The sequence below is a fragment of the Cetorhinus maximus genome, chromosome 11, assembly GCF_964194155.1.
Source record: "Cetorhinus maximus chromosome 11, sCetMax3.hap1.1, whole genome shotgun sequence".
NCBI classification, from domain to species: domain Eukaryota; kingdom Metazoa; phylum Chordata; class Chondrichthyes; order Lamniformes; family Cetorhinidae; genus Cetorhinus; species Cetorhinus maximus.
Window position 1 is genome coordinate 92,031,582 of NC_135889.1, and position 26,182 is coordinate 92,057,763.

General features: G+C 40.8%; 2 protein-coding genes across 2 annotated transcripts in view; both read right to left on the reverse strand.

The window, feature by feature from the left end:
• Window positions 1-9,227, reverse strand: part of LOC144686778 (DNA replication licensing factor MCM6-like) — a 45,201-nt gene extending 35,974 nt beyond the window's left edge. The window contains exons 1-5 of the mRNA XM_078552475.1: window positions 9,054-9,227; window positions 7,348-7,494; window positions 6,883-6,993; window positions 6,047-6,296; window positions 4,809-4,974 (exon numbers count right to left, since the gene is read on the reverse strand). Coding sequence (XP_078408601.1) covers window positions 4,809-4,974; window positions 6,047-6,296; window positions 6,883-6,993; window positions 7,348-7,494; window positions 9,054-9,151 — 772 coding nt within the window. The 5' untranslated portion in view covers window positions 9,152-9,227. The remainder of the gene's footprint in view (window positions 1-4,808; window positions 4,975-6,046; window positions 6,297-6,882; window positions 6,994-7,347; window positions 7,495-9,053) is intronic.
• A 10,875-nt stretch (window positions 9,228-20,102) lies between these two features.
• Window positions 20,103-26,182, reverse strand: part of dars1 (aspartyl-tRNA synthetase 1) — a 65,542-nt gene continuing 59,462 nt past the window's right edge. Inside the window, exons 13-18 of the mRNA XM_078552477.1 lie at window positions 23,672-23,818; window positions 23,144-23,186; window positions 21,634-21,714; window positions 21,415-21,526; window positions 20,799-20,870; window positions 20,103-20,700 (exon numbers count right to left, since the gene is read on the reverse strand). Coding sequence (XP_078408603.1) covers window positions 20,609-20,700; window positions 20,799-20,870; window positions 21,415-21,526; window positions 21,634-21,714; window positions 23,144-23,186; window positions 23,672-23,818 — 547 coding nt within the window. The 3' untranslated portion in view covers window positions 20,103-20,608. The remainder of the gene's footprint in view (window positions 20,701-20,798; window positions 20,871-21,414; window positions 21,527-21,633; window positions 21,715-23,143; window positions 23,187-23,671; window positions 23,819-26,182) is intronic.

Consider the following 26,182-nt stretch of genomic DNA (forward strand, 5'->3'; position numbering starts at 1 on the left):
AACAGCACCTTCTGTTACCTCAAAAAACTCAATCAAGCTAATTAAACACAATTCGCCTTCAACACATCTGTGCTTGCTTTCCTTAATTAATTTATATTTGTCCAAGTGACTGTTAATTTTGTCTCTGATTATTGCTTCTAAAAGCTTTCCCACCACTGAGGTTAAACTAACTGGTCTGTAGATGCTGGATTTATCCTTAAATACTTCTTTGAACAAGGATGTAACAATTCCAATTATTCAGTCTTTGCGCACCACCTCCCCTCCCCTATCTAAGAGGGATTAGAAGATTCTGGCCAATACTCCAAAATTTCCACCTGTACTCAGCATCCTTGATGCATCCCATCTGGTCCTGGCGACTTATCGACTTTTAAGTATGGCCAATCTTTCTAATACCCACTCTTTATCAACTTTCAGCCCATCTAGCATCTCAGCTACCTCCTGTTTCACCAATACTTTGGCAGCATCATTTTCCTTGTAAAGACATATGCAAAGTACTCATTTAGTATCTCAGCCAAGTCCTCTGTCCCCATGCATAGATCCCCCTTACTACATTTATTATTTATATGCCCAATTACGACTTTTGGTTCCCCCTTTACATTAGTTGCCAGTCTCTTTGCCTCTCTTATTTCCTTTTGCACTTCCCCTCTGTATTTTCTATATTCAGCCAGGTTCTCATTTGTATCATCAATCTGACACGTGTCATATGCACCCTTTCTTTGCACGATCTTGCTATTTGTTTTGACATCCAGGATGCTCTAGCTTTGGTGCTGCCCCTTTTCCTCTCATGGAAATGTGCTTCGGCTACCAAAACCACCACCTTTTCAAATGCAGCCCATTGCTCTGTTACAGTTTGCCTGCCAATGTTTCATTGCAAATTTACCCAGACAGATTTATTCTCACTCCTGTAATTAGCTCTCCACCAGTTAAGTATTTTTGCTCTAGATTACTCCTTAGCTAATTTAACCTTCGGATAACAGGATCACTGTTCCCTAAATGTTCACCCATGACATATGTTACAAGGTGCAGCAAGGGAACATGCGATGATTCACAAGACCAAAACTAAAATAATTAATCCTGTACAAAAGTTTTTGATTTCTTATTATAATGATAAGCCCTGTAATTACAAACCTTCTTAACTTCTGTGGTGGGGAAACTTCTAGAGAAAATAATTTGGGACAGAATTAGTAGAAAAATACAGGTTGATTAGGAAAAGCCAGCATGGATTTCTAAGGGGGAAATCGTGTTTAACCAACTGAGATTTTTGAAAAGGTAAGAGAGAGGGTTGATGAGGGTAATGCTGTTGATGTGGTGTACATGGACTTTCAAAAAGGTATTTGACACAGTGCCACACAAAAGGCTTGAGAAAAGTTATAGCTCATGGAATAAAAGGGACAGTAGCAGCGTGGATGCAAAATTGGCCAAGTAATAGGGAACAGAGGGTAATGGTCAATGGATATTTTTTGGGCTGCGGGAAGGTTTGTAGTAGAGCTCCCCAGGGGTAGATATTGGGACCTTTGCTTTTCCTGATATATATTAATGATCTAGATCTTGATGTGCGGGGGACAATTTCTAAGCTTGCAGATGATACAGTTTACAATGCTTCCAAGTTTTGTGAGGGCAGTACAGAACTTCAATAGGACATAGACAAGTTGGTGGAGTAGGCAAATAGGTGGTAGATGAAGTTCAATGTGGAGAAGTGAGGGGCAATTCATTTTGGTAGGAAGAACATGAAGACACAATATAAAATAAGGTACCATTCTTTAGGGGTGTACAGGAGCAGAAAGACTTGGGTGTATATGAGCATAGATCATTGAAGGTAGCAGGACAGGTGGAGAGAGCAGTTAATAAGGCATACAGTATCCTGGGCTTTATTAATAGGGGCATAGAGTACAACAGCAGGGAGGTTATGCTGAGCTTCTTTAAGACACTAGTTGGACCTCAGCTGGAGTACTGTGCACAGTTCTGGGTGCCACACTATAAGAAAGATGTGAACACACTGGAGAGAGTGCATAAGAGGTTTACAAGAATGGGTTCAGGGATGAGAAACTTCAGTTGCAAAGGTAGACTGGAAAGGTTGGGACTGTTCTCAAAAAGAAGGCTAAGAGGAGATTTGATAGAGGTGTTCAAAATCATGAGGGGGTTGTATAGAGTAGATAGGGAGAAATTGTTCCCGCTCGTCAAGGGATCGAAAATGAGAGGGCACAGATTTAGTGATTTGCAAAAGAAGCAACTGTGATGTGAGAAATTTTTTTTTGACACAGCAAGTGGTTAGAGTCTGGAATGCGCAGCCTGAAAGTGTGGTGGAAGCAGGTTCAATCGAGGCATTCAAGAGGGCAATAGATAATTATTTGAATAGAAACAATGTGCAACAGTACAGGGAAAAAGCAGGATAATGGCACTAAATTATGATGCTCATCTGGGAGAGCCAGTGCAGACGTGATGCGCCGTAACAATTCAGTGATTCTAACATTACCTTGTTACGATCTCCTGAGTATTTATTTTTTGAAACAAATTACAAGCTAGGGTAAAAATTGGAATGTGTAAATCCAAATGAAGTAATTACAAATCTTATCCTCAGAAAAAAAATTGATTGCTTGTTATCAGCTGCTGCCTGTATATTAGTGATAGAATACAGGCAATACATTAGTAAAAGTTTCAATTCTTTTTTGCATTATTCAAGGGTCTATCAATAACATGCAAGTCAAAATATCAGCAATATTATAGCATTCTTCTAAAAAGCTGAACAGAAATCAGAATGTAGATCCAACATACAAGATACCACTGAGGTTAGAGAGTAAAAAAGATAAGACAAGTTGGATGTTTATTTAAAAGTTGCAATATCAAAATGGGTGGAAGACAACTGTTGAAAGGTGATGGGCTATTCTAGCTTGTTGGTACAGGCTCTTTGTAGACTTCTCTATTTGCCAGGATACATTTTGATCTTCAGTATTATTTGCACTCAAATTACACTAACCTTCATTGGCCTACAAACATTGCATTTTTAAAAAATTCTTTCATAGGACGTGGGCGTTGCTGGTTAGTCCAACATTTTTTTATGGCCCATCCCCAACTGCCCTCAAGGTGCTGCTAAACTGCCATCTTGAACCGCTGCAGTCCATGTGGTGTAGGTACACTCAGTGCTGTTAGGAAGGGAGTTCCAGGATTTTGACCCAGGAACAGTGATATTGTTCCCATGCATTTTCTGCCCTTGAATTTCTAGGTGATAGAGGTTGCGGGTTTGGCAGGTCCAGTCGAAGGAGCCTTGGTGAAGTGCAGCAGTGCATCTTGTAGATGATGCACACTGCTGTCACTGTGCATTGGTGGTGGCGGGAGTGAATGTTTAAGTTGGCAGATGAGGTGACAATCAAGTGAACTGCTTTTTCCTGGATGGTGTTGAGTTTTTTTGAGGATTGTTGGAGCTGCACTCATCCAGGCAAGTAGAGAGTATTCCATTACACTCCTGACTTGAGCTTTGTAGATGGTGGACAGGCTTCGAGGAGTTGGCAAGTGAGTTACTCATCGCAGAATTCCTAGCCTCTGACCTGCTCTTGTAATCAGGAAATTATGAAAGCAAATAGAATATTATCGTTTATTGTGAGGGGAATTGAATATAAAAGTAGAGAGGTTATGCTTCAGTTGTACAGGACACTGGTGAGAACACATGTGGAGTACTGGATACAGTATTGGTCTCTTTATTTAAGAAAGGATGTAAATGTATTAGAAACAGTTCAGAGGTTTACTAGATTAATACCAGGAATGGGCAGGTTGTCTTATGAGGAAAGGTTGGACAGGCTAAGCTTGTATCCATTGGAGTTTAGAAAAGTAAGAGGTGACTTGACTGAAACTTTAAGGTCTCGAGGGGTCTTGACAGGATGGATATGGAGAGAATGTTTCCGCTTGTGGGAGAATCTAGCACCAGGAGTCACTGTTTAAAAATAAGGGGTGGCCTTATGAGGTGAGGAGTAACTTTTTTCCTCACAGGGTAGTGTGTCTTTGGAATTCCCTCCCTCAATAGGCACTGGAAGTAGAGTCTTTGAATATTTTTAAGGCAGAGGTAGATAGATACTTGATAAGCAAGGGGGTGAAAAGTTATCAGGGGTAGGCAAGAGGTTACAATCAGATCAACCATGATCTTATTGAATGGCGGAGCAGGCTCGAGGGGCTGAGTGGCCAAATCCTGCTCCTAATTTGCATGTTCGCAGCAGAATTCCTAGCCTCTGGCCTGCTCTTGTGGCCACATTATTTATATAGCTGGTCCAGTTCATTTTCTAGTCGACAGCAACCCCCAGGATGTTGATCGTGGGGGCCTCAGTGATGGTAATGTTATTGAATGTCATGGGGAGATGGTTAGATTCTCCCTTGTTGGAGATGGTCATTGCCTGGCATTTGTGTAGCATGAATTATACTTGCCACTTATCAGCCCAAGCCTGAAAGTTGTCCAGGTCCTGCTGCATATGAACACGGGCTGCTTTAGTATCTGAGTCATCATGAATGCACAATGTTTAGCATCAATCATCCACGAACTTCCTCACTTCTGGCCCTACAATGGAGAGAAGGTCATTGATGTGGCAGCTGAAGATGGTTAGGACACTATTCTGAGGAACTCCCGCAACAGTGTCTCAGGGCTAAAATGGTCGACATCCAACAAATACAACCATCCTCCTTCGTGGAATTTTCCCTGATTCCCAGTGACTCCAGTTTTTCCAGGGCTTCGGTCAAATCTGCCTCGATGTTAAGGGCGGTTACTTCACCTCATATACTAAAAACAGCACATATTTAGACTCAAATTACTTTACTTTATTGAATACCTGGTGTAGTCAGTTGAGATACATCAGGAACAACGATAAGCATTCCTGTGAAGTCACATTTGTCACCAGCCTGTGCTGATTCCACAGCTTCCGCACGCAAGATAACTTCCACACTGCGGGGAATGCTACCACGAGGTAACTCAGCTTGGGTTTCCTGAATACGAACCTGAAAGATCAAGGCTGTACAACTTAATCAAATGACAGGACAAGAAAAACAGCCATTCTTTGAACAATATTGTTTACATTTGGCTCCTTTAAAGCTCACATGGTTCAGCCACACCTGGGAAATTTGTCTTTAAATGGTTTTAAATCTTCCATTTGAATTTCCAGAGAATACTTGAAGTACATAAGACAAAGTTATATTTTTATTGAATATCACGTATCAATTTTATGTTTTATCTGTGTAACTTCCATAACAGTGGTTCTGCATTTCTTTTAGAACATTTTTATTTTCCCAAAATGAGAACTACAGCTGCACTGTCAGCAGAATTCTGGTGTCACATTATAGACAGGTAAAGTACTGAATTAGAAGTGACTCAACACCCTACACAATTATGTAATCCTTCAAGCACCAGTGTGCTTTAGAATAAGGCAGAAATCTGACAATTGAGCTGAGTGGGACATCCAATGGAACAATATTTTAAAACAAATAATTTTTAAAATGTTGTAGTAAATACAAGGTTTTTTAAAAAAAATTGCTGCAATTATTTCTGTATTCACCAAGTATTTATCTTCTCCTACCACCTGAAATGCAATATTATTTCAGTTGTATCATTGATTAGTTAGCAAGGAAATGGGAATTTGCTCCCCTTTCTTTAGCTTAATGGTGATTAAACCACAAAGAGCTGAATTAGGGTATCCAAGATAGCTAGTCCATTATTTTCCCCCCTCACCCTGTTTGGGGAGTGGGGCGATGGAAGAGAAAACAAAGATTCTGCTCCCCCTCCCCCACTTGGTGCTTTTGCTACCATTTTGATATTTACAAGATCTTTATTGAGCAAGTCAGTTTGAAATATGGCAGATTTAACCCATATAAATTTAATTATAAAACTAATGGAAGTTTTGCTTTGAAACCTACACAACACCATCCTAAAAAAAGACCTAATGAAAAATAAATTGAAAAATTTATTAGGCATTTCTATACCAGAAAATCAAGATTTTTTCCAGAATAAAATTCCCAAGCATTTTATCATAACACAAGAGCAGAGAAAAACTTCAAATTCCAGCTGTACTCTCACCTTCTGAAAGTCAACAAATCGTGACTTGTTAGTGTCCAGCATAAATCGCCTCCTGTTGGCACACACTGGATTCCGGCAAATGTTTGGCTGTGTGTATTTGAACTGCTGCTCTACATCCTTAACCACTGTTTGGCAATCGAGGCACATAAACGTTCCACTGACCAATTCTGGGTGAACAGGGTGGGTCCGAACAACCTGTCCACTGATGCGTAGCAAGGTTCCAATCCTCGCTGCTGTTAGTTCTCGGATTCTATTTGATAATGAGAAGTCAGCTGGTTTAGCATTGGTCGTTTTGTGGCTAATTATGAATCACTAATTCCAACTGGAACTAAATCAATTATATATTACTTTTCCATCACCTTGTATTAATTTGATAATAATACAGTAAAAAAAACTTCTGGAAAAGTATTGAATTTGCAAGATTTTGAAACAGTGCTCCGTTGAATCTGTATTCCCAATTAGAAGCTGGGCATGTAATCATAAACTGGAAATCATAATGATTCAATACTTGGCAGTGTGACAGTTAGCACAGTTTAAATTCAAATCTATAGTTGGTGAACTGTCAAATATCACTCCTCTTCTGTAATTGACTGTAAACTGGATAGTTAAATCTAGCCTCAAACAAATGTCTGTCCAAAGCTAGTAAGGAAAACTGATGTGAACTGAATGGGGCACTCTTAACACATTGTTTAAAATGGTCCACAAGAGCTGGATAAGGTGTCATTGTTCTTTTGACCTAAATGTAACAGCCATCTTAAAAGAAACAAACTCATAATTCATACAATTCTAATTTCACTTTACTTGAAACAGGCAAAACCCATCAATTTATCTCTTACTTGTGTCTGGCTGGCAAATCCTGGATTGCTACATAAAATTCTTTGTTTGGCGGAATATTTCCATGGTCTCGGGCAAAATTCCTAACGGCACGGCAAAGATGCGGGTAAACTCTGGGGAAAAAAAAATCGAGTAACAAACAGAAATAGATCAGATCCTCAGGTGTTAGTATTAATATTTAACATACAGTATTAGTATTTGACATAAGTTTGCTTTAACTGAGAATTTTAAAGTTGAATTTAAAATTTATCTCCTCCACAACTAAAGGATTTAGTCAACTGATGCTTCCTCCTCCAGGCAAAGCAAACTTGTTTCCTCTTAAAAGCTTAATTTTGTAAACATTATTTTAATACAGGGTACCCACTAGTTATTTCTCATACACAAAATGTCAAAGCCTGTAACCATAAACATATTTATTGGAAGTTTCAATATAGATTAGCAGCTAAAGTTAAATATGTTTATTTCACCTATAATATTCCTCTTGAACAGTGGTAGCCAGCTGCTGGTTGTACTGCTCCAGATCCACAAAGCTTACAGCAAGTGTGTTCCTTTCAGGGCGGATCAGCTCTTCAGCATCATGTAAATATTTAACTTCACCATCACTGTTCTGGAATCTGGAAGAAAGAACAAGCGTAAAATAGATGTTTCTACAGTCAGGCCTACTGGTGATAGGAATGGCATTTCTTTGTTGCAGCACATCATTCTTAATATCTCCTGTGCCATTAATCACAGGCATTATAGAACAAAAACTAATCACAATAGGTTTAGAAAGATTTGCTATACTTGAATTATATGGAATAACATGACTCTTGCACGCATAATACCACCAAAATAAAAAGTGACAATGGTGCAAGGCCTCCTTTAAACAAAGCAATCTAGTATATAACTTTTAACTAATGTCTACAAAAAAAATCCAGATTACAATCCATTTTGGTGTCATTGGAACTTTGAGCTAAACCATATGCCCTTCCACACAGTATACAATAGTGCCACTTGAAGTTAACTATATTAAAAGTGCAAATAGTTGAAACGAAAGTAGAATTCATCCCATATATACAAACTTAATGATTTTTTTTCTGACCACTACTCCTGGACAACACCCAATTCCATTGAAACAAATTTCAGGAGAAAAAGATTTCCCTCTCCATAACATCACTTCTGGGAGGGGCGAGAGCGGAGTCTACGGTAAGCAGTAATGCAAACAAAGTGGATTGGTGGTGGGGCAGGGAGGAGTGACAGGTTCGGTTTCTAGACCCCTGCCTCAGTTTTCTGGGGCACACTTTTCCGAGAGGACCACCGGGGACCCTCAGGGCAGGAGAGCAGGCTGAGACAAAAAACAAAGGTAGGTTTCAACAATTCAGTACGGATTCTATCCTTTAAGCTGGAGGCACTGCCCACCTGTTCAGGTGGACACAGAAGAACCTGTAAGCACCACAGGAAGGGGAGTTGGGAGTTCTGCCCCTACTAACAGTTATCCCTCAGTCTAGATCACAAACAGATCAGCCACTTGTTTACTGATTAATGGTATAGAGATACCTAATGGAAAAGAAAATGAAACTTTATGAGGTGTTTTTCATGATTGTTAAACTTTTATATATAGGTTTCAAATCAAAACTTCAATGACATGACTTTATTATATATGATTATAATTACAATTCGCCGGGGCCTCTGCGATTCAGCCACTGGCACCAAGTTTAAAAAGTTGCTTCAAGAGAAAATAAACTTTTGAAACTTCATTCTGATTTCAGTAGAAGTTGGGACAGGCGCAGCCGGCACCGCTGAGGGCTCATTGTAAATGAAGCGGTTTCAGATGGCGGGCAGGCGGAGGCAATCCGCAGTATCATTCGGGGCTGTCCTCAGTGATGTTGCTGAGCGGGTACCGGGAGCCCCAGGAGGGCCACGAGTGCAACGCAGCGGCCCAGACGCCGAACATACCGGCAGCGGCTCACTGCGGGCGGGCGGTCCGAGGTTTGGAAGGAAACCTTGCCCCGAGTGTGTGAGAGGGCCTCGGGCTCCTGAGTGCAGACCCTCTCCCGGGGGAGGGGGTGAGGGGCTCGGAGCGAAGCCGCCTGCCGGTGCGCCGACAGTCCATCCCCGGGGCCTCCTCCTCCCGCCCGCTGCGCGCCCGGCCCCCGCCGCCGCCTCCCGCTCGGTCCCCGCAAACTCCACTCACTCCTCTAGGAAATCCTGGAACAGTTTCTGACATTTCTCCGCCAGCTCATCCTTGACCTGCTGCCCGGCGGCTCCTAGCGCGGCCTCCCCAACATCCATCCCGAGAAAGATTCAAACAACAACCGGCTCAGCGCGCGCACCAACGCCGGGATTTCGCGCCACTCCGGGTCACGTGCCTGGGTTCCCGCCAGGGCAGAGCCAATTCGCGAGCCGCCGGCTGGTCATGTGACCTGCCTGCAAGGGGCCGCCGGCTCTTGGGAGGAGGAGCAAAGGATCTTCGATCAGCCCGGGACTGATTGACATGCACTGTCTGATGCCCTCCTCGAAACTGTGTACAGTACAAGCCCTTGGGCTGTATAGTTCACCTTAAGCATAACCAGTAATTGTAAATATAGTGAGGCACCTGACAGTGACTATTACTATATGGAACAAAAACAATTACTATATGGAAAGTAACTTATCTATTTTGGTTTCATGTAACCTTAATGTTTAACTGGAAAAATTTATTAATTTTGCTTCCAATTTCCACCCCTCCATCATTTTCACATGGTCCATCTCCGACACTTCCCTTCCCTTCCTTGACCTCTCTGTCTCTATTTCTGGTGATAGACTGTCCACCAATATTCATTACAAACCTACCGACTCCCACAGCTACCTCGACTACAGCTCCTCACACCCCGCTTCCTGTAACGACTCCATCCCATTCTCTCAGTTTCTTTGCCTCTGTCGCATCTGTTATGATGATGCCACTTTCAAAAACAGTTCCTCTGACATGTCTTCCTTAACCGAGGTTTTCCACCCACGGTGGTTGACAGGGCCCTCAATCGTGTCCGGCCCATCTCCCGCGCATCCGCCCTCACACCTTCCTCTTCCTCCCAGAACAATGATAGGGTCCCCCTTGTCCTCACTTATCACCCCACCAGCCTCCGCATTCAAAGGATCATCCTCCGCCATTTCCGCCAACTCCAGCATGATGCCACCACCAAACACATCTTCCCTTCACCCCCCCCTTGCGGCATTCCGCAGGGATCGTTCCCTCCAGGACACCCTGGTCCACTCCTCCATCACCCCCTACACCTCAACCCCCACCCATGGCACCTTCCCATGCAACCGCAGAAGGTGCAACACCTGCCCCTTTACTTCCCCTCTCCTCACCGTCCAAGGGCCCAAACACTCCTTTCAAGTGAAGCAGCATTTCACTTGCACTTCCCTCAATTTAGACTACTGCAGTCGCTGTTCCCAATGCGGTTTCCTCTACATTGGAGAGACCAAACGCAGACTGGGTGACCGCTTTGCGGAACACCTTCGGTCTGTCCACAAGCATGACCCAGACCTCCCTGCCGCTTGCCATTTCAACACTCCACCCTGCTCTCAAGCCCACGTGTCTGTCCTTGGCCTGCTGCAATGTTCCAGTGAAGCTCAACGCAAACTGGAGGAACAGCACCTCATCTTCCAACTAGGCACTTTACAGTCTTCTGGACTGAATGAGTTCAACAATTTTAGATGATGAACCGTCTCCTCCATCCCCACCCCTTTCCGATCCCCTTTTTTCCAATAATTTATACAGATTTCTCTTTTCTCACCTATTTCCATTATTTTAAAATGTATTTCCATCCATTGTTTTATCTCTACCTTTTAGCCTATTTCAATCCCTTCCCCCCACCCCACCCCCACTAGGGCTATCTGTACCTTGCTCGTCCTGCTTTCTACCCTTAATGTCACCTATTAGCACATTCCTTAGATAATATCACCACCTTCAACACCTCTTTGTCCTTTTGTCTATGACATCTTTTGGCTATCTCTACCTATCACTGGCCCTCTATCTAGCACTACTTCTCCCACCCCCCTTAAACCAGCTTATATTTCACCTCTTTTTTACTTTTCCTTAGTTCTGTTGAAGAGTCATACGGACTCGAAATGTTAACTGTGTTCTTCTCCGCAGATGCTGTCAGACCTGCTGAGTTTTTCCAGATATTTTTATTTTTGTTTTGTAATGTTTAATTGGTTTTTTTGAATTGTTATACAGTATAAAAGTTTATGAATTTTTTTGGGAAAAAAAAACAAGCCATTCTAGTCTAGGAGTTGACAGCCACTGTTTCACTTTGTAGTCAGGCTATTGACTCTGGCTAGTTTCCTCCTCATTTGCATGCTAGGGTTGGCAACTGTGATTAAATGTATTCTTGAAGGTTTCATCACATGACTTCCCTCACGCTCCAGCCATTCGTCGACCAACACATCCATCTGTCTGACGTTCTGCCTTCCGACGCTAATTGGAAAGCAAAAAGACTCATTACCCAATTGGATTGACTGTCATCCAAACAGCGTTTTTTTCCCCATTTTCAGTTATTTTACATCTGGTAAAGACTAATGTTCAAAGGAAATGACAAAAATAACAATCTTTTTGAATGCCCTGATAATTTTTCTCCAGGCATGCACACAGCAGTGTCTTGGAGATTGATCTTCAATTCAAGGAGCCTCCAGGACGGTTGGCAACTCAATTGCACGCACCAGCATGAATTCAGTAGTTAATCTGCTGACCGGAAGGTATTTCAAGCTACAGGCCTGCCCTGATGCTGCAGAAATCATCCAATGTGTTATAAAAGATTGAAGAAAGACTCATCCCTGCTACGCTGGAGGATGAGGAACCGGACAGTAAGAGAAATGAGGCTCAAAGAATTATGTGCCACAGGAATAGACTGCGGTTAACCTGCTCACAGGGTGTATATCCTTATAAGCTACGTGAAGATGTCAGAGGAGCTGGTTATGTGCCACCTGTGCCTCACTCAGTAAGGGTACATTTGGTTGACTGATCTGGCGCCAGAAGACTTAAAGCCTGAAATCTGACATGCTGCAGGACCATCATGGTGCTACCGACAAATTGCCATCCCATTTCAAACCTCTTTTTCAACAGAAAAATTCTTGAACGTGTTGGTGTTTTCTAAATTTGTACCCATCTTTCCCACATTTTCACGTTTGAATCCCTCCAATCAGGTTTTTCACCTGGCTTCAGTATTGAAACAGCCGTTGTTAAAATCACATAACATTCTTCGTGATTGGGACCATGATAAAATATTCCTTCTTGACCTATACACAGCTTTCCACAAAGTTGACTACACCATCATCCTCCAAAGCTTCTCTGTCATTCCATTGAACTGCCCCAGCTTGATTCTGTTCTTACCTAACTAATTGTAGCCAGAGAATCTCCTCCAATGGCTTCTCTTCCCACACTTTGTTCTTCTGTTGTTCCCCAAGGATCTATTCTTTGCCTTCTTCTATTTCTCATCTACATGCTATCCCTTGGCGGTATCATCCAAAAACACATCACGTCTCAAATGTATGCTGATGACAATAGCTCTATCGCGTCACCATTTCCTTGGAACTTTTACTGTCTAATTTGCCACACTACTTGTCTGACATCCAATATTGGAGACCAAAAATTTCCTCCAACTAAATGTTGGGAAGACTGAAGCCATCGTCTTTGGTGCCTGTCAGAAACTTTGTTTCCTCTCCACTGTTTCCATTTCAGGTTACTGCCTTCAGCTGAGCAAGACCATTCACAACCTTATCATTGTGTTTGACCTTGATAAGTTTCCAACTACATATCTGCACTAAGACTCCCTACTTCCACCAATATATAATTGCACGCCTCGTCCCTTCCTTAACTCAGCTGCTGCTAAAACCCTTTGTTTCCTCTATTTCAATGATCTCTTGGCTGCTCTTCCATCTTCCACCACAGAAGCTAGTGCTCATCTAAAACTCTGCTGGTTTTATCTTAAATCCTTAGAATCCTGTTCACTTATCTCTCCTTTACTGGCTCCTTGTGCAACAATGACTCAATTTGAAAATTCATTTCTCCCCATCTGTGTAAGCTCTTCCAGCTGTACAAGCCTTTGAAATGTCCATGTTCCTTCAATTTTGGCATCTTGTGAAGTTCTGATTTTAATCATTCCATCATTAGTGGGCGTGCTTTCAACTGCCTTGGGCCTAAGTCCTGGAATTCACTCCCATATTCTCCCTACCTCTCTGCTATTTTGAGATGTTTCTTAAAACCTACATCTTTGATTAAGCTTTGGTCATCTGTCTTGATTTCTCCTGTGGCTCGGTATCTAAAATATCACTAATGTTTATCTTGCTGTCGTTAAACGCCTAGAATCATAGTCATAAAGTCAGAGTTATACAGCACAGAAACAGGCCCTTCGGCCCATCGTGTCCATGCCGGCCATCAAGCACCTATCAATTCTAATCCCATTTTCCAGCACTTGGCCCATAGCCCTGTATGCTATATCCTAAGAATATTTTACTGTGTTAAATACCCCATATAATGTTGCTATCATGAAATGAAGGTCACCACAGCCCTGAACTTCTATTGATGAGGCTATTCCAGGCATCCATGGAGTACCAGTGCAGCATATAAAGCAGCATCTGCCACATGATCAATACTCAGTGTTCACGAGTTCATTATATTTGATTAGTTACTGGCAAAAAGCACAGGCCTTCTATCATATATCTGGCTTCCCCAATGTGCTTTGAGACCTTAAAGGGATGCATATGGCACTGAAGGCACCCCTTGAAAGCCTACAGAGCTACATGAACAGGAAGGGATGCAAGACACTCAACTGCATATCATGAGAAACCAATCTGCACATCCTGTACACTAAAATAAAAGCAAAATACTGCAGATGCTGGAAATCTGAAATAAAAACAGGAAATGCTGGAAAAACTCAGCAGGTCTGGCAGCTGCTAGGCCTACTGACTTTTTCCAACATTTTCTGTTTTTATTGCACATCCTGTGTGTTAATGCTGAGCACACAGTGCATGTCTTAATGCATTAGTCATGCAGAATTCTGTAATAGCTCTCATGTCCAGTGAATGTAAAACACCCACACATGACTTATTGACAATAAAGCATACCCCCTGCTGCAATGGCGTATGAGACTGTTTTAGATGGTGCAGACCAAGGTGGAAAAGAGATACAATGAGACACATGTGCACCAGGCAGGCTACCATTATTGCAATTTGGGTGCTGAAGGGCCACTTCAGGTGTTTGGATTGATCTGCAGCTGCAGCAAGACCTGGACGATATCCAGACTTGGGCTGACAAGTGGCAAGTAACATTCGCACCACACAAGTGCCAGGCAGTGACCATTTCCAATAAGAGAGAATCTAACCATCGCCCCATGACATTCAATGGCATTACCATCGTTGAATCCCCCACTATCAACATCCTTGGAGTTACCAATGACCAGAAACTGAACTGGACTAGCCATATAAATACCGTGGCTACAAGAGCAGGTCAGAGGCTAGGAATCCTGCAACGAGTAACTCACCTCCTGACTCCTATCCATCATCTACAAGGCACAAGTCAGGAGTTTGATGGGATACTCTCCACTTGCCTGGATGAGTGCTGCTCCCACAACACTCAAGAAGCTTAACACCATCCAGGACAAAGCAGCCCGCTTGATTAGCACCCCATGCACAAACATTCACTCCCTCCACCACTGACGCACAACAGCAGCAGTGTGTAGCATCTACAAGATGCACAGCAGCGACTCACCAAGTCACCTTTGATGGTACCTTCCAAACCCATGACCACTACCATCTAGGACAAGGGCAGTAGACACATGGGAACACAACCATCTGCAAGTTCCCTCCAAACCACACACCATCCTGACTCGGAAATATATCATCCCTCCTTCACTGTCACTGGGCTAAAATCCTGGAACTCCCTCCTTAACAGCACTGTGGGTGTACCTAACACCACATGCACTGCAACAGTTCAAAAAGGCAGCTCACCACCACCTTCTCAAGGGCAGTTAGGCATGGGCAATAAATGCTGGCCTAGACAACAACGCCCATAAACTCCAGCATTTCCGCAGAGAGTACACGTTGATGTGCTAAACCCTGCACAAATTCATACTGGCAGAAGATCTTGACCTTAATATCTTGGAAGAGAAGATAAAGTCAGAAGAGGCAGAGGAGAGGGGTGCTGAACCAGAGCAGAAGACAAGCGCCGACAGGGCATTGCTCTCTAAACACAGTGTATGCAGTAGGCTTTCACCCATTGACCCCTTGCTGGACGATAAGTAGAAGAATATTTAGTCAATGATCAGTTCAAATCCAAAACAGATTTTTATTACAAGAAATTTAGATTGCCTACTGTTACCAACAAATAGAGTATGGATAGAAAATAAAGCTTTTTTTGCTGTTCTAATATTTGGTTTTAATGTTTATTTCAATTTATAAGACCAAGTGATGCAAATAACTTCTGCCAAATGTGTACTAAACTTTAATTTAAAAAATGCAAAGATTTATCAAGTTTCCAAGATTGTGCTAAAAGCTAGTTGAAGAAAATAATTTCCAGAAGTTCGAGTATTTTTGGAACAATATTTATGAAACGATATATTAAAATTACAAAAGTTACATAACCTGGCAGCTTCATCCCCTCCCCAAATTGGACGTCAAGAAGAAAGTGGAGGTACTAGAGACAGAAATTAAATTCCCCACTCTCAAGATACCTGCGGCTGTTCTACTTACAGAAGAGAAGGTTGAGAGGAGATTTGAAAGAGGTGTTCAACATCATGAGGGGTCTGGACAGCGTAGATCAGGAGAAACTGTCCCTATTGATGACAAGGTTGAGAACCAGGGGACGCTGATTTAAGGTGAATGGCAAAAGAACCATGCAGTAAGTGGTTAGCATATGGAATGTACTGCCTGGAAATGTGGTGAAGACAGATTCAACTGTGAAATTCAAAAAGGAATTGGATAATTATCTGAAGAGAAAAAAAAAATGCAGAATCACAAGGAAAAAGAGGTGTGGCGCCCACTGAGTTGCTCTTGCAGAGAGAGGGCAGGGACACGGCAGACCAAATGGCCCCATTCTTTGCTGTAACCATTCTATGGTTCTATAATTAATTCATGGTATAAAGTAGTAGGTGTAATGCTCAGATATCCTACCTTAAACCAGTACTAATCCTATAACCAGCAGATATCCATCCTAAACTGTAGTCAGAATTCCTCTACATTGGACAAGGTCTAGTTAGGCTCCCCAGTCAATGTCACTTTTGATAGGCTCCATCTCCTTGGACTCAGATTGTGTATGCAGGTGACAACTCTGAATTTGGAGCCTCAGTCAAAGCTGATCTGTACTTGGACTTCACACACAAAAAACAGCCTGCACAGACCAACCTGAACCAAACTGAAATATTGCACAAATAGAAAGTTCAGTGTTTTACATACAATATCCTAAATATAGCTCAGCACCAAAACCACTCCCAGGCCTTTGATTCAATAAAGGAGCAGTTATTGATAGTCTCCTGTAACTCCATTTGCCTCAGATTCTTTTATATTCCTCTTTCCCAAATATTTATCCCATTGCCTTTTAAATGTTCTAGTCTCCACTTAAATAGCCACTTGTGGTGAAGCATCCTAAGGTCTATTTGCTCTCTGTTCAAGAACAATCCTTTTTCTCCTTTGTTCTTCCTCAGTCTCCGTTCGTTTGTTCCTCATTCACTCACCAGTGTTCTCCCACAGGTTTCAGTCTCCCCCCAGTGGCAGCTCTTCTCACTCACCATGTTGGGCCTCTGCCCACCCCCATTCCCAATCTCTCACTCACTCTCTCCATCTCCCAACTCCTGAGCAAGCTTCTGTTTATACAAGAAACACAGTTTTTCACAACATTCATGCCAGAATTGGGTTAGACGTGTTAAAATAAAAACAAGGTTGTGGATATCACAGACTCTGTAGTGGTACTTACCTCATTTAAAAAGAAACTGAATATCCCACTAAGTATTTTGCATTATCCTGTTTTAGTTGCAAAGATTTTAGGCAACTGTGAGAATGTTATTCTTAAAATGTTTTTTTTCCCACAAGCCAGTTGGGAGCTGAGACAAAGTCTGCAATGTTCCTTGTCTTGCTACTGTATGAATCAATATAATCAGCTCTCATGCTAAGTAACCTCTCAGGTCGCAAGATTAAATAAATGATTGATCAATAAAATTTGTATGATCATCTTCCTATGGATTCGGATATGAAACCTAGAGAGCATGCATATAAAATATATAGGCAAAAGTTAGGATATGTATTACAAGTTCTTTGTTCCACCCACGTCAGAGAAAATCAGTGGTTCCTGGAACAGACTACAGAATTGTGCAGAGAGTATGAATTTCCTGCATGGAAACAGACTTGCAATTATATAGCATCTTTAATGGTCATTGGACATCCCAAAGTGCTTTAGAACCGATGAAGTAGTTTGAAGGGTAGTAGCTGTTGTAACGTAGGAAATGCGACAGCTAACTTGCACACAGCATGCTTCCATAAACACCAATGTGATAATGGCTAGATAATCTATTTTTGTGATGTTGATTGAGGCCAGTACAGTAGGGGTAACTCCCCTGCTCTTTGTAATAGTGTCTTGGGAACTAAAATTTGAAATATCCATTAATTTGTAAGTGAATAACAGTGAAGTTGTAAATTAATGCAAAAAATTATCAGATTGTTTAAAGAGCGCTTTGTAGTCTAATTCCCATGCTTCAGTAATAGCATTCCTTGGTATCAGCAGCAAATATTAATTTTTGTTCACTAGTAGAAAAATGATGAATCCTGTTTGCTAAAGTTAAATCTTTTCAATTTTTATATTTGTGTATACAAATGTGTATATATCAACACATATTTGCTGCCATCTCCTATGTCATGATTGCTTCAATTTAGATCTCACTAAACTTTGTGCTAAACTGTATAACTGATGTGGCCCCAGCTTTCTGTCTCACACAAGTCTACTCCTTCCAGATTCAACATACGAGTCTCTCTGCATCCATTTCATTTTTTTTAAAGGCAGCCGATGGCGATGTCACTGTTTTACTCATTTATACTTTCTCTGGACCCACCCTTTGTTTCTTTACTTGTCCCATTACCATCATCTTGTGCCTTGCACCAACATTCTTTTTATCATTTAATCTCTCATACTGTCCACCTAATCAAGCCTTCCCTCTTGTTCTACCCCCAATGCCTTTTCCTGCCTTTGTACCCGCATAAAACCTATTACATCTCTAACTTTTTACAGTTCTGACGAAAGGTTATTGACCTGAAACATTAATCCTGTTTCTCTCTCCACAGATGCTGCCTGACCGGAGTATTTCCAACATTTTCTGTTTTTACTTCAGGTTTCCAGCATCTACAGTATCTTGCTTTTGAATTTATCTTGCCGTTAATTTTCAAAAAGCTATATTTGCATCAATACTATTTTTAAAAAAGAAATGAATCAAAGTAGCACGAAGAACATACAAAAGGATGGAAATTTTCCTTCCATGAAACTGATCAGATTAGACTGTGTCAAAGGACGTTCCATTGAAAAATTTTCTATTGAGGATGTCCTGTTTCAAGATTTTTGCCAGTTGGCTGGAAGGGATTTTGGTTTAAAGTTACAATGGGCCTGAACTTTGAAGTGGCAATCAGTGTCGGACTGCCACTCTGATCCCAGTTGCTTACCCGAAATCCAGTCTTGCCCGACCTTCTGACTCAGGCTGAATGAGATGCAAGCAGTGTAGAGCATTCCCAGGGCCCAGCGTCGAGTGCAGTTCTGTCAAAGGGAAGTTTAAAGGTCCATGACAGGCCAGGGAGAAGGTAAATGTATAAGGTTAAGTGGGTTTGGGGGATGGGAGGTGTCAGGCCTCGAGAGGGGCAGTGTTGGGCTTCGGGGGCTTGTTGTGGTTGGTCCTTGGAGGAGGGGTGTCAGGCCTCAGGGGAAAGGGTTTCGGGGAGGGGGACGTGGGGTCAAGTCGGGTCTCAGGGAAGTGGGGCCTGTGGGCATGGGGGTCAGTCCTTGGGGAGCTGTCCAGTCTCGGGGGCGGGTTGGGTCGACATCTCTGGGAGGCGGCTCAAGGAGGGGGGAGTACACCCTGTGGGGGGAGTCCTGTGGGGTGGGGTGATGTGAGGAGACCGCTGGGGGGTCGGAGTGGTTGGGGAGTCCCATGGGGGGGGGGGAGAAAAAAGGGCTGGGGAGAGTCTCCTGGGGTTTACGAGGAGTCCTGTGGGGGTGGTCGGTGTGGGTCTGTGCAGCAGTTACCCAGAAGTTAGAAGAGGTTTTAATTGTTCTAACTTTTTCTGGGTAACTCTTGGTGTAACTCAGTCAGAACCATCCAAAGTTTGCGATTTAAATTGCATTTTTTGGATGGCTCCCAGTGCAGGGCAATTGTCCAGGGGAAGTTTGCACTTCCAGGCAATTGCTGTGCAAACCTTGCCTTGGAACCTCCGAAGGGGATACCCTAGTGTGTCTTTGGGGTACTGTGTTGCAGAGTCACCGACCCGAGACATTAATGGTTTTGCTCTCCACAGAAGTTGCCAGCTAATGAATATTTCCAGCACTTTCTGAAACAAATGGTCATTAGCAAATTTAGTTTTGCTTGAAGGAAGTGCAATAGCCATTAAAACTGTTCTGATTGAGACATGGGCCATTAACACATTCTAACACCTCTCCAGATATTTGCACGTGCTGTTGGAATGGTCACTAGTATTAGGTGCGTCTTGTCCTCCAATTGTACCAACATGCAGTATAAATACATGCAGCCTCAAATTTGCATGATCTATTTTTTGGTTACAAGGATCAGTAAAGATTAGATAAAATGTAACTTTGAAAACATTAACCTGGTCATGGATTTCTTGTTAAATAACTTACTTTACAGTTGGTCTTGTTGGAACCTCAGGATTCTACTTTTATAGCATTGGGTCAAGCCGTTATAGAACTAGATGTTGGGGACCACAAGGTCTTGCTTACAGGATGACCAGTATTGTTGAACTCAAGAAAATGCTAATGCAGATCCAAAATTTGTGCCAGTGCATTCAGTAGGGCAAATAAAATGCAGCAGTAAATGTTGAGCCCACCCTCACCCTAAGAAATTCTTCAGCGGTATTAGGCAGGCTGTTCATTTAACAGAGGGGTTATGGCAAGAATAGCAAGGGTGAAAAGCACTGGCATCTGTTCATAAATCCTGGAAATGTATCAGTTGTTAATTAGCGAATTAATACACAATAGAGTAAGATAGAAAATCACTTCACATTTTTAAGTAATTAATCAATTTATTGCAATTTGTTGAGTCTAGAAATTTATTTAAAAGTGAAAATTTGCTACCACACTAAGTTACTATCTCACCACCAACACCCTGTAATTTTCTTACTTTGATCTATCACTTCAATTTAAGGCTACTATTGCAAGCCATCCTGTAAATTCTCACATGCAAACTATAACATAATGCAGCCTGTATACAGAACTCTATGAATTACAATAAGCTCTCTATGGTCTTCAAACATTAACTTGTAAATTGTTGTTACATTAGAAATGGTCAAGTGGTGCTGTTCTTTACAGCATCTCAATGTTCAGTCTAATAAGATTTTTTAAAATTTTAAAACTGCATTATTGAATGTGAACTTAGCAACCTATCAGTGCAATGGAAAGTGTGTTATTTTGGCACTTATTAGTATTAATTACTGTTCATTTTTGGAAAAAAAAAACATACACCAGTTTATAATGATAGATCAACAGGTCTTCTTATCCTTTGGACATGTTCAAGGAGTTAGCCGCTTGGGGTCACGAGGGAACATAGATGTCTGACGTATATTATGCAAACCTAGGTACAGCATGGTGACCCGTTCCAAACCTAAATGTCAAGAAAAGGAAAAAAGGATGAATAGAATTACATGTTTAAACCTATTGGTAACCATCTGTAATTTGCCAGGAGCAGAAACAATACATTACCTATTCCGCCACCTGCATGTGGAGGAGCACCAAAACGGAAGGAATCAATGTATGATTTTATCTTTTCTACATCTGTATAAAAGTGTACAAAAAAGTTTAAATATTAAATATCAAAGATTTACTTATCTCAATTACATTACTGCACAAGATATTACGTAAAATGGCAACAGTAATACTTGTTCTATAAGTTATCAAATTTAGACTGTCAACAAGTCCAAGAAGGGAAAAATTTCCCATCTCCCAGATCAACTAGTCTCATTTGTTTTCAGTTCCCAGGAACCTCAGCCGGTGCCAAAGCCAGTCAATTTTGCTGTGCCCCTCCTCACCCACCCTTCCAAATATCCCCTTCTCCCGCATCCAGCAACCAACCCCCAATCCCAATGACTGGCCAACTGTCTCTGGGGCCACAATTGATAACTGCAGCTATCCGTTAATAAAAAAAAATCAGGCTGGAGGACGAGTAATCTACAGTCCTGCCGCTGACCTCATGAAGCACAATCTAATTTCTAGGTCATTGTGTCATGTTTACATTTTTGATCCAGTGATCCAGACAAGGAATACAAAAACCTGAAATCTTGTAAATGTTTCGATTTTTAGATAAACTGTATACACATACCTATCCCAAGTTGGAGAGCTCGGTCAGTCAGAAGCTGAGGGTCATGGATTCTCTGCGCGCCAGACAAAATCTCCTCTCCTCTCATAAACATGTCATATGAGTTTGAGTATTTCTGGATTATATGAAAAATTGTCATTAAAATATATAAATAATATTGTTTTTGCCTGAATTATGTTATATCATATGATTTCAGTTAATTCAAAATAAAGTTTTACTTACAGGGTCATGTGGATCTGGCATGGTATAGAAAGGCCTCACAGCGAGAGGATATTTGTCAAGGATATAGAAGTCTGTATCATACTGTGACAATAAAAATAGTAAAATTGATCCTATTACACCTGCATAGCAACTCAGATTTTTTGTATGCACAAATTGTTCTTTAATTAAAGCATAAAATATAACTCAAGAGCTAAACATTATTTTCATTTGGGAACCCTGACACACGAAAACGAATACATGCCAACAGTGCCCTAAGACATGCATTAAGGCAGCCGAATTTCATTATCAGAATGATTCTGTTAGTTCAAAAGTAAAAATGAGACTCACCGCCAACTCATTTCTGCAGTGTACTCAGGACACAAAGTCACCCACAATTAATTAACACAATGCAAAGTATATGGCAAAGATTTATAGGGAACGCTGGTTAAAGAGCAAAATCAGAGACCTATCCTCAATACTGCGCTACTGTACAATCATAGCTACAGTAGTTCAAACTTTCGTGGCAATATTTATTTATTGCATCACCCGCAGGGATACCTAAAACAAAAAAGCCTTCATACATTTTCCTTCTCATGGGCAATTAGGGGATTAGCAATAAATGCTGGCCTCACCAGCAATGCTCACATCCCATGAAAAACAAATTGTGGTATACACTGGCTCCACTCTGCATCTAGTTAGGAGATATTTCTGTATTATAACTGTTCATATGAAATTCAAACAGGGCAAAGTAAGGTAAATTTAAACTAATTTTTGTTAACTTCTTTCTGTTAGGGATGTGACACACAAGTACTTGTGTGCATAAAACATAACATATACATGGGTCTTTTGGATAAGACTTTAAACTGAGGCTCCATTTTCCCCCTCAATAGGGATGCAAAAGATTCCATGGCAATATTTCGAAGAGAAGCAGCGGTGTTATTCCTAATGTCCTGGCCAATATTTATGCCTCAATCATCATCAGAAAAGCAGATGATCATCACATTGCTATTCGTAGGAGCTTGCAGTATGAAATTAGCTCCCAGGTTTCCTACATTACATTACAACAGTGACTACACTTCAAAGGTACTTCATTGACCGTAAAGTAGTTTGGGATGCCTGGTGGTCATGAAAGGTGCTATATAAATGCAAGTCTGTCTTTCTTTGACATGATTATATCTGAAATTACAACATGTTAAATTGGAACAGAAATTGTTTCAATAATAGTGGGAATATACTTTCTTTTTAAAATAACAAAAACTCTTAACAAGTACATCTGAAGATTAATAGCATAATCAACTGGCGAAAATATGGATTTAATAAATCAAGGGCAACCTCACATTAATGCTACAACAATTTCTTCTGACTGTCTCACTGATTTGAGGTAACCTAGTGACCAATCAGATCATAGTGCTAAGTATAGTTGTAGCACTCAGATAATATCAAAATACCTTGATTTGGCAGAATATTTAACAATATTTGAATATAGTGCATTAATTTCATTGAAGAATAAAATGATAATCATATCTGTTACCTTTTCCTTCACCAGGCGACCCAAGAGTTTTTCATTTGGGGTGCTGAAAGGTAAATGTAATAATGTGCTCACAATCTTAATTTGCCATTGTCACTCTGTAACCAGTAGTGAAGCTAAATCAATATTTAACATCTCGTGCCAATTCTAATATCAGCTACCTTTAAGATTGTATTATTCTAGGAATTGAATTGGAAAATTTATCATGTTAACTCATGACTAACATCACCAATATCTTGTTCTCCCAATAATTTCTTGATAGATGTAATTGGGTTTTGATAGATGTAATTGGCTTATCTTTGAACTGATGGATTAACTTGGTAGTTTGCTGTCATATTGAAAAGACAGTGCCTGATCATGCTGAGTCAATTATTCATTGACTGATATGCAAAAAATTAAGTAATTGTTTTAGTTTCTGAGGTTACAAATTTTTCAGTTAAAACATTCCCCACAGCGCCACTAATACAGAATAACATGTTAAGCTTCTTCTATGAATCAAATTAAATGGCACAGTTTACTTTTTATCATTACCTCAAATCCTCTTCATCACCCATCTCCACACCAGCTTCCTTCAGCATGGCCACAGCTTCAGGAAATTCCAGCCTCAAAGTTGGTTCCAAGAATTTAAAAGGTTCACTGGGGTATTGTTTGCATATTGTTTGAATCTCAGTCTGATACCTGTTCAGTTTTAACAATACAATGCATTAATGTTTTAGATGACAATTAAAATTTATTTTTTCAATGAATTATTAGCTTTCAGTTATTGCTTCTAGTTTTATCTGCAAGACGAAGCAAAGCATAAGCTAAAAAAATTGCACGTCATATTTTATGTACTTTTAACTAATGACTGGTCAAATATCGAAAACAAACCTAGTGCAATAAAATGTCCCAATTTATTTTAGTCTAATTTTTGCTGAGCTTTGTACTTGTGTAAATTTTACATGGATCATCTGAACAATTTGTATTATCGGCATCCAGTGACAGTATCAATTACTCGCAGACCAAGTACAGCATTGATTAGTTTCAAGTTAGAGATCCTTTATAAGTAGGTACTTGTAAAGGGGACAACATTCCGGTACAAACAGGTTGTGCAAATACAGTAAGATAAAGGCAAAATACTGAAAATCTGAAACAAAAACAAAAAATGCTGGAAAAATTCAGCAGGTCTGACATAGCATCTGTGGAGAGAAAGACAGAGTTACCGTTTCGAGTCCATATGGCTCTTCTTCAGAGCCTTACGTATGAAGAAGAGTCATACGGACTTGAAACAGTAACTCTGTCTTTCTCTCCACAGATGCTGTCAGGCCTGCTGAGTTTTTCCAGCATTTTTTGTTCTTGTGCAAATACAGTATTTCAAACCATTTTTATGTCTGGCATCTAAACAAAAAAGGGGGAAGTTTTAAAATTTTATGTAACTGAATTTCTTTACAATTAAAAAAATGCCATTATTATTGTGCAAATTGGCCAGCAACTTGCAGCAAGGAAGAAATATACCACAAGTTAATGGCCGATTTGTGTTGTTCTGTTGTTCCCATTGTGAACACGGCATCTCAGTGTAAACCTTCAGTGATTTTCCGGATGTTTCTGCATTTGCACATTAATTGCCCATTAAACTTGCTGCAGAAAGTCAAATTGAGTAATGAGCAGCATAACGGTGTGATAATTATTTATAACTGTCAATCAATATTTTCCCAGAAACTGAACAATTATAAATTATGGTATCACTGTCACTCGGGTTCTCAGTTGCTTTAAGGAGATTTTAAGAATGTCAAATTTTACATTTTTTCTTATTTTTCCTTTCTGAATCTTTTTTTAATTTCTCTCCATCTTCTTTCCTTCTCTCTATTTCTTTCTCTTTCTGTACTTGATCTGACATTGAATTCAACCTCCTTCTCAGTCCTGCCTCTGTTTATTTCTCAATCTTTGGTCAAGGAAATACATTGTTCATCCCATTGTTCGTTCACCAAGATCTCAGACTTCCAGTTGCCTTCACTGAGCTATTATCAGCAATGACGTGGGCAAAAATTTCTTAAAACCTAAACATGTATAAGCAAGCCTAGTTAATGGGGCATGCCAGGAGATCCATTCTTCCAGCAAAATCTGGGCCATTACGCTGAATAATAGCAAACATAAAAGATGTCACTTCTATCCCTTGGGTTGTATTTGCAACACAATTCTAGCCATAGTAAAGAAAGTGCAAACCTGGAAGTTATATAGCACCACTCACGCCTGTAGGACACCTCGAAGTACATGCTTTAATAATTCTCTATTTCATAGCTAAAAGCAACAAAGACTAGCCTCTATATAGCACATTTCATGACCAGTGGATGTCTCAAAGTGCATCATAGCCAATGAAGTACTTTTTGAAGTGTAGTCACTGTTGTAATGTAGGAGATGTGACAACCAATTTATGTTCAGCAAACTTCCACAAGCAGCAACGTGATACTGACCACATAATCTGTTTTCTGTGAAGTTGATTGAGGGATAAATATTGGCCAGGGCACTGGGGATGACTCCCCTGCTCTTCTTCAAAATAGTGCTATGGGGTGTTTTACATCCACTAGAGCAGGCTGATGGGATCTTGGTTTAATGCCTTATGCAAAAAACAGCACCTCCAACAGTGCAATGCTCCCTCAGTAATGCACTGGGGTGTCAGCCTTGGTTTTTTTGCTTAAATCCTGGAGTAGAACTTGAATGCAGAACCTAATGAATTTTGAAACTCAGTCACTGGTTTTTTTAATAGGCAAATATGGCAACCAATTTACACATAGCGAGGTTTCACAAAAAACAATGCATGATTAATTAATCTATTTTCCAAAACATCTGTCTCTGCCTCTACCTCAGCTCAACTGCTGATGAAATCCTCATCCATGCCTTTTATTCTCTCTAGGCTTGAATATTTCAATGCTCTCCTGGCCAGCCACACATCTTACACCTAACACAAACTTGTTCTTATCCAGGATTCTGCTGTACATCTCCAAACATGCACCTAGTCCAGTACACCTATCACTGCTATGCTTCCTACTCGGCTCCCAGTTCCAC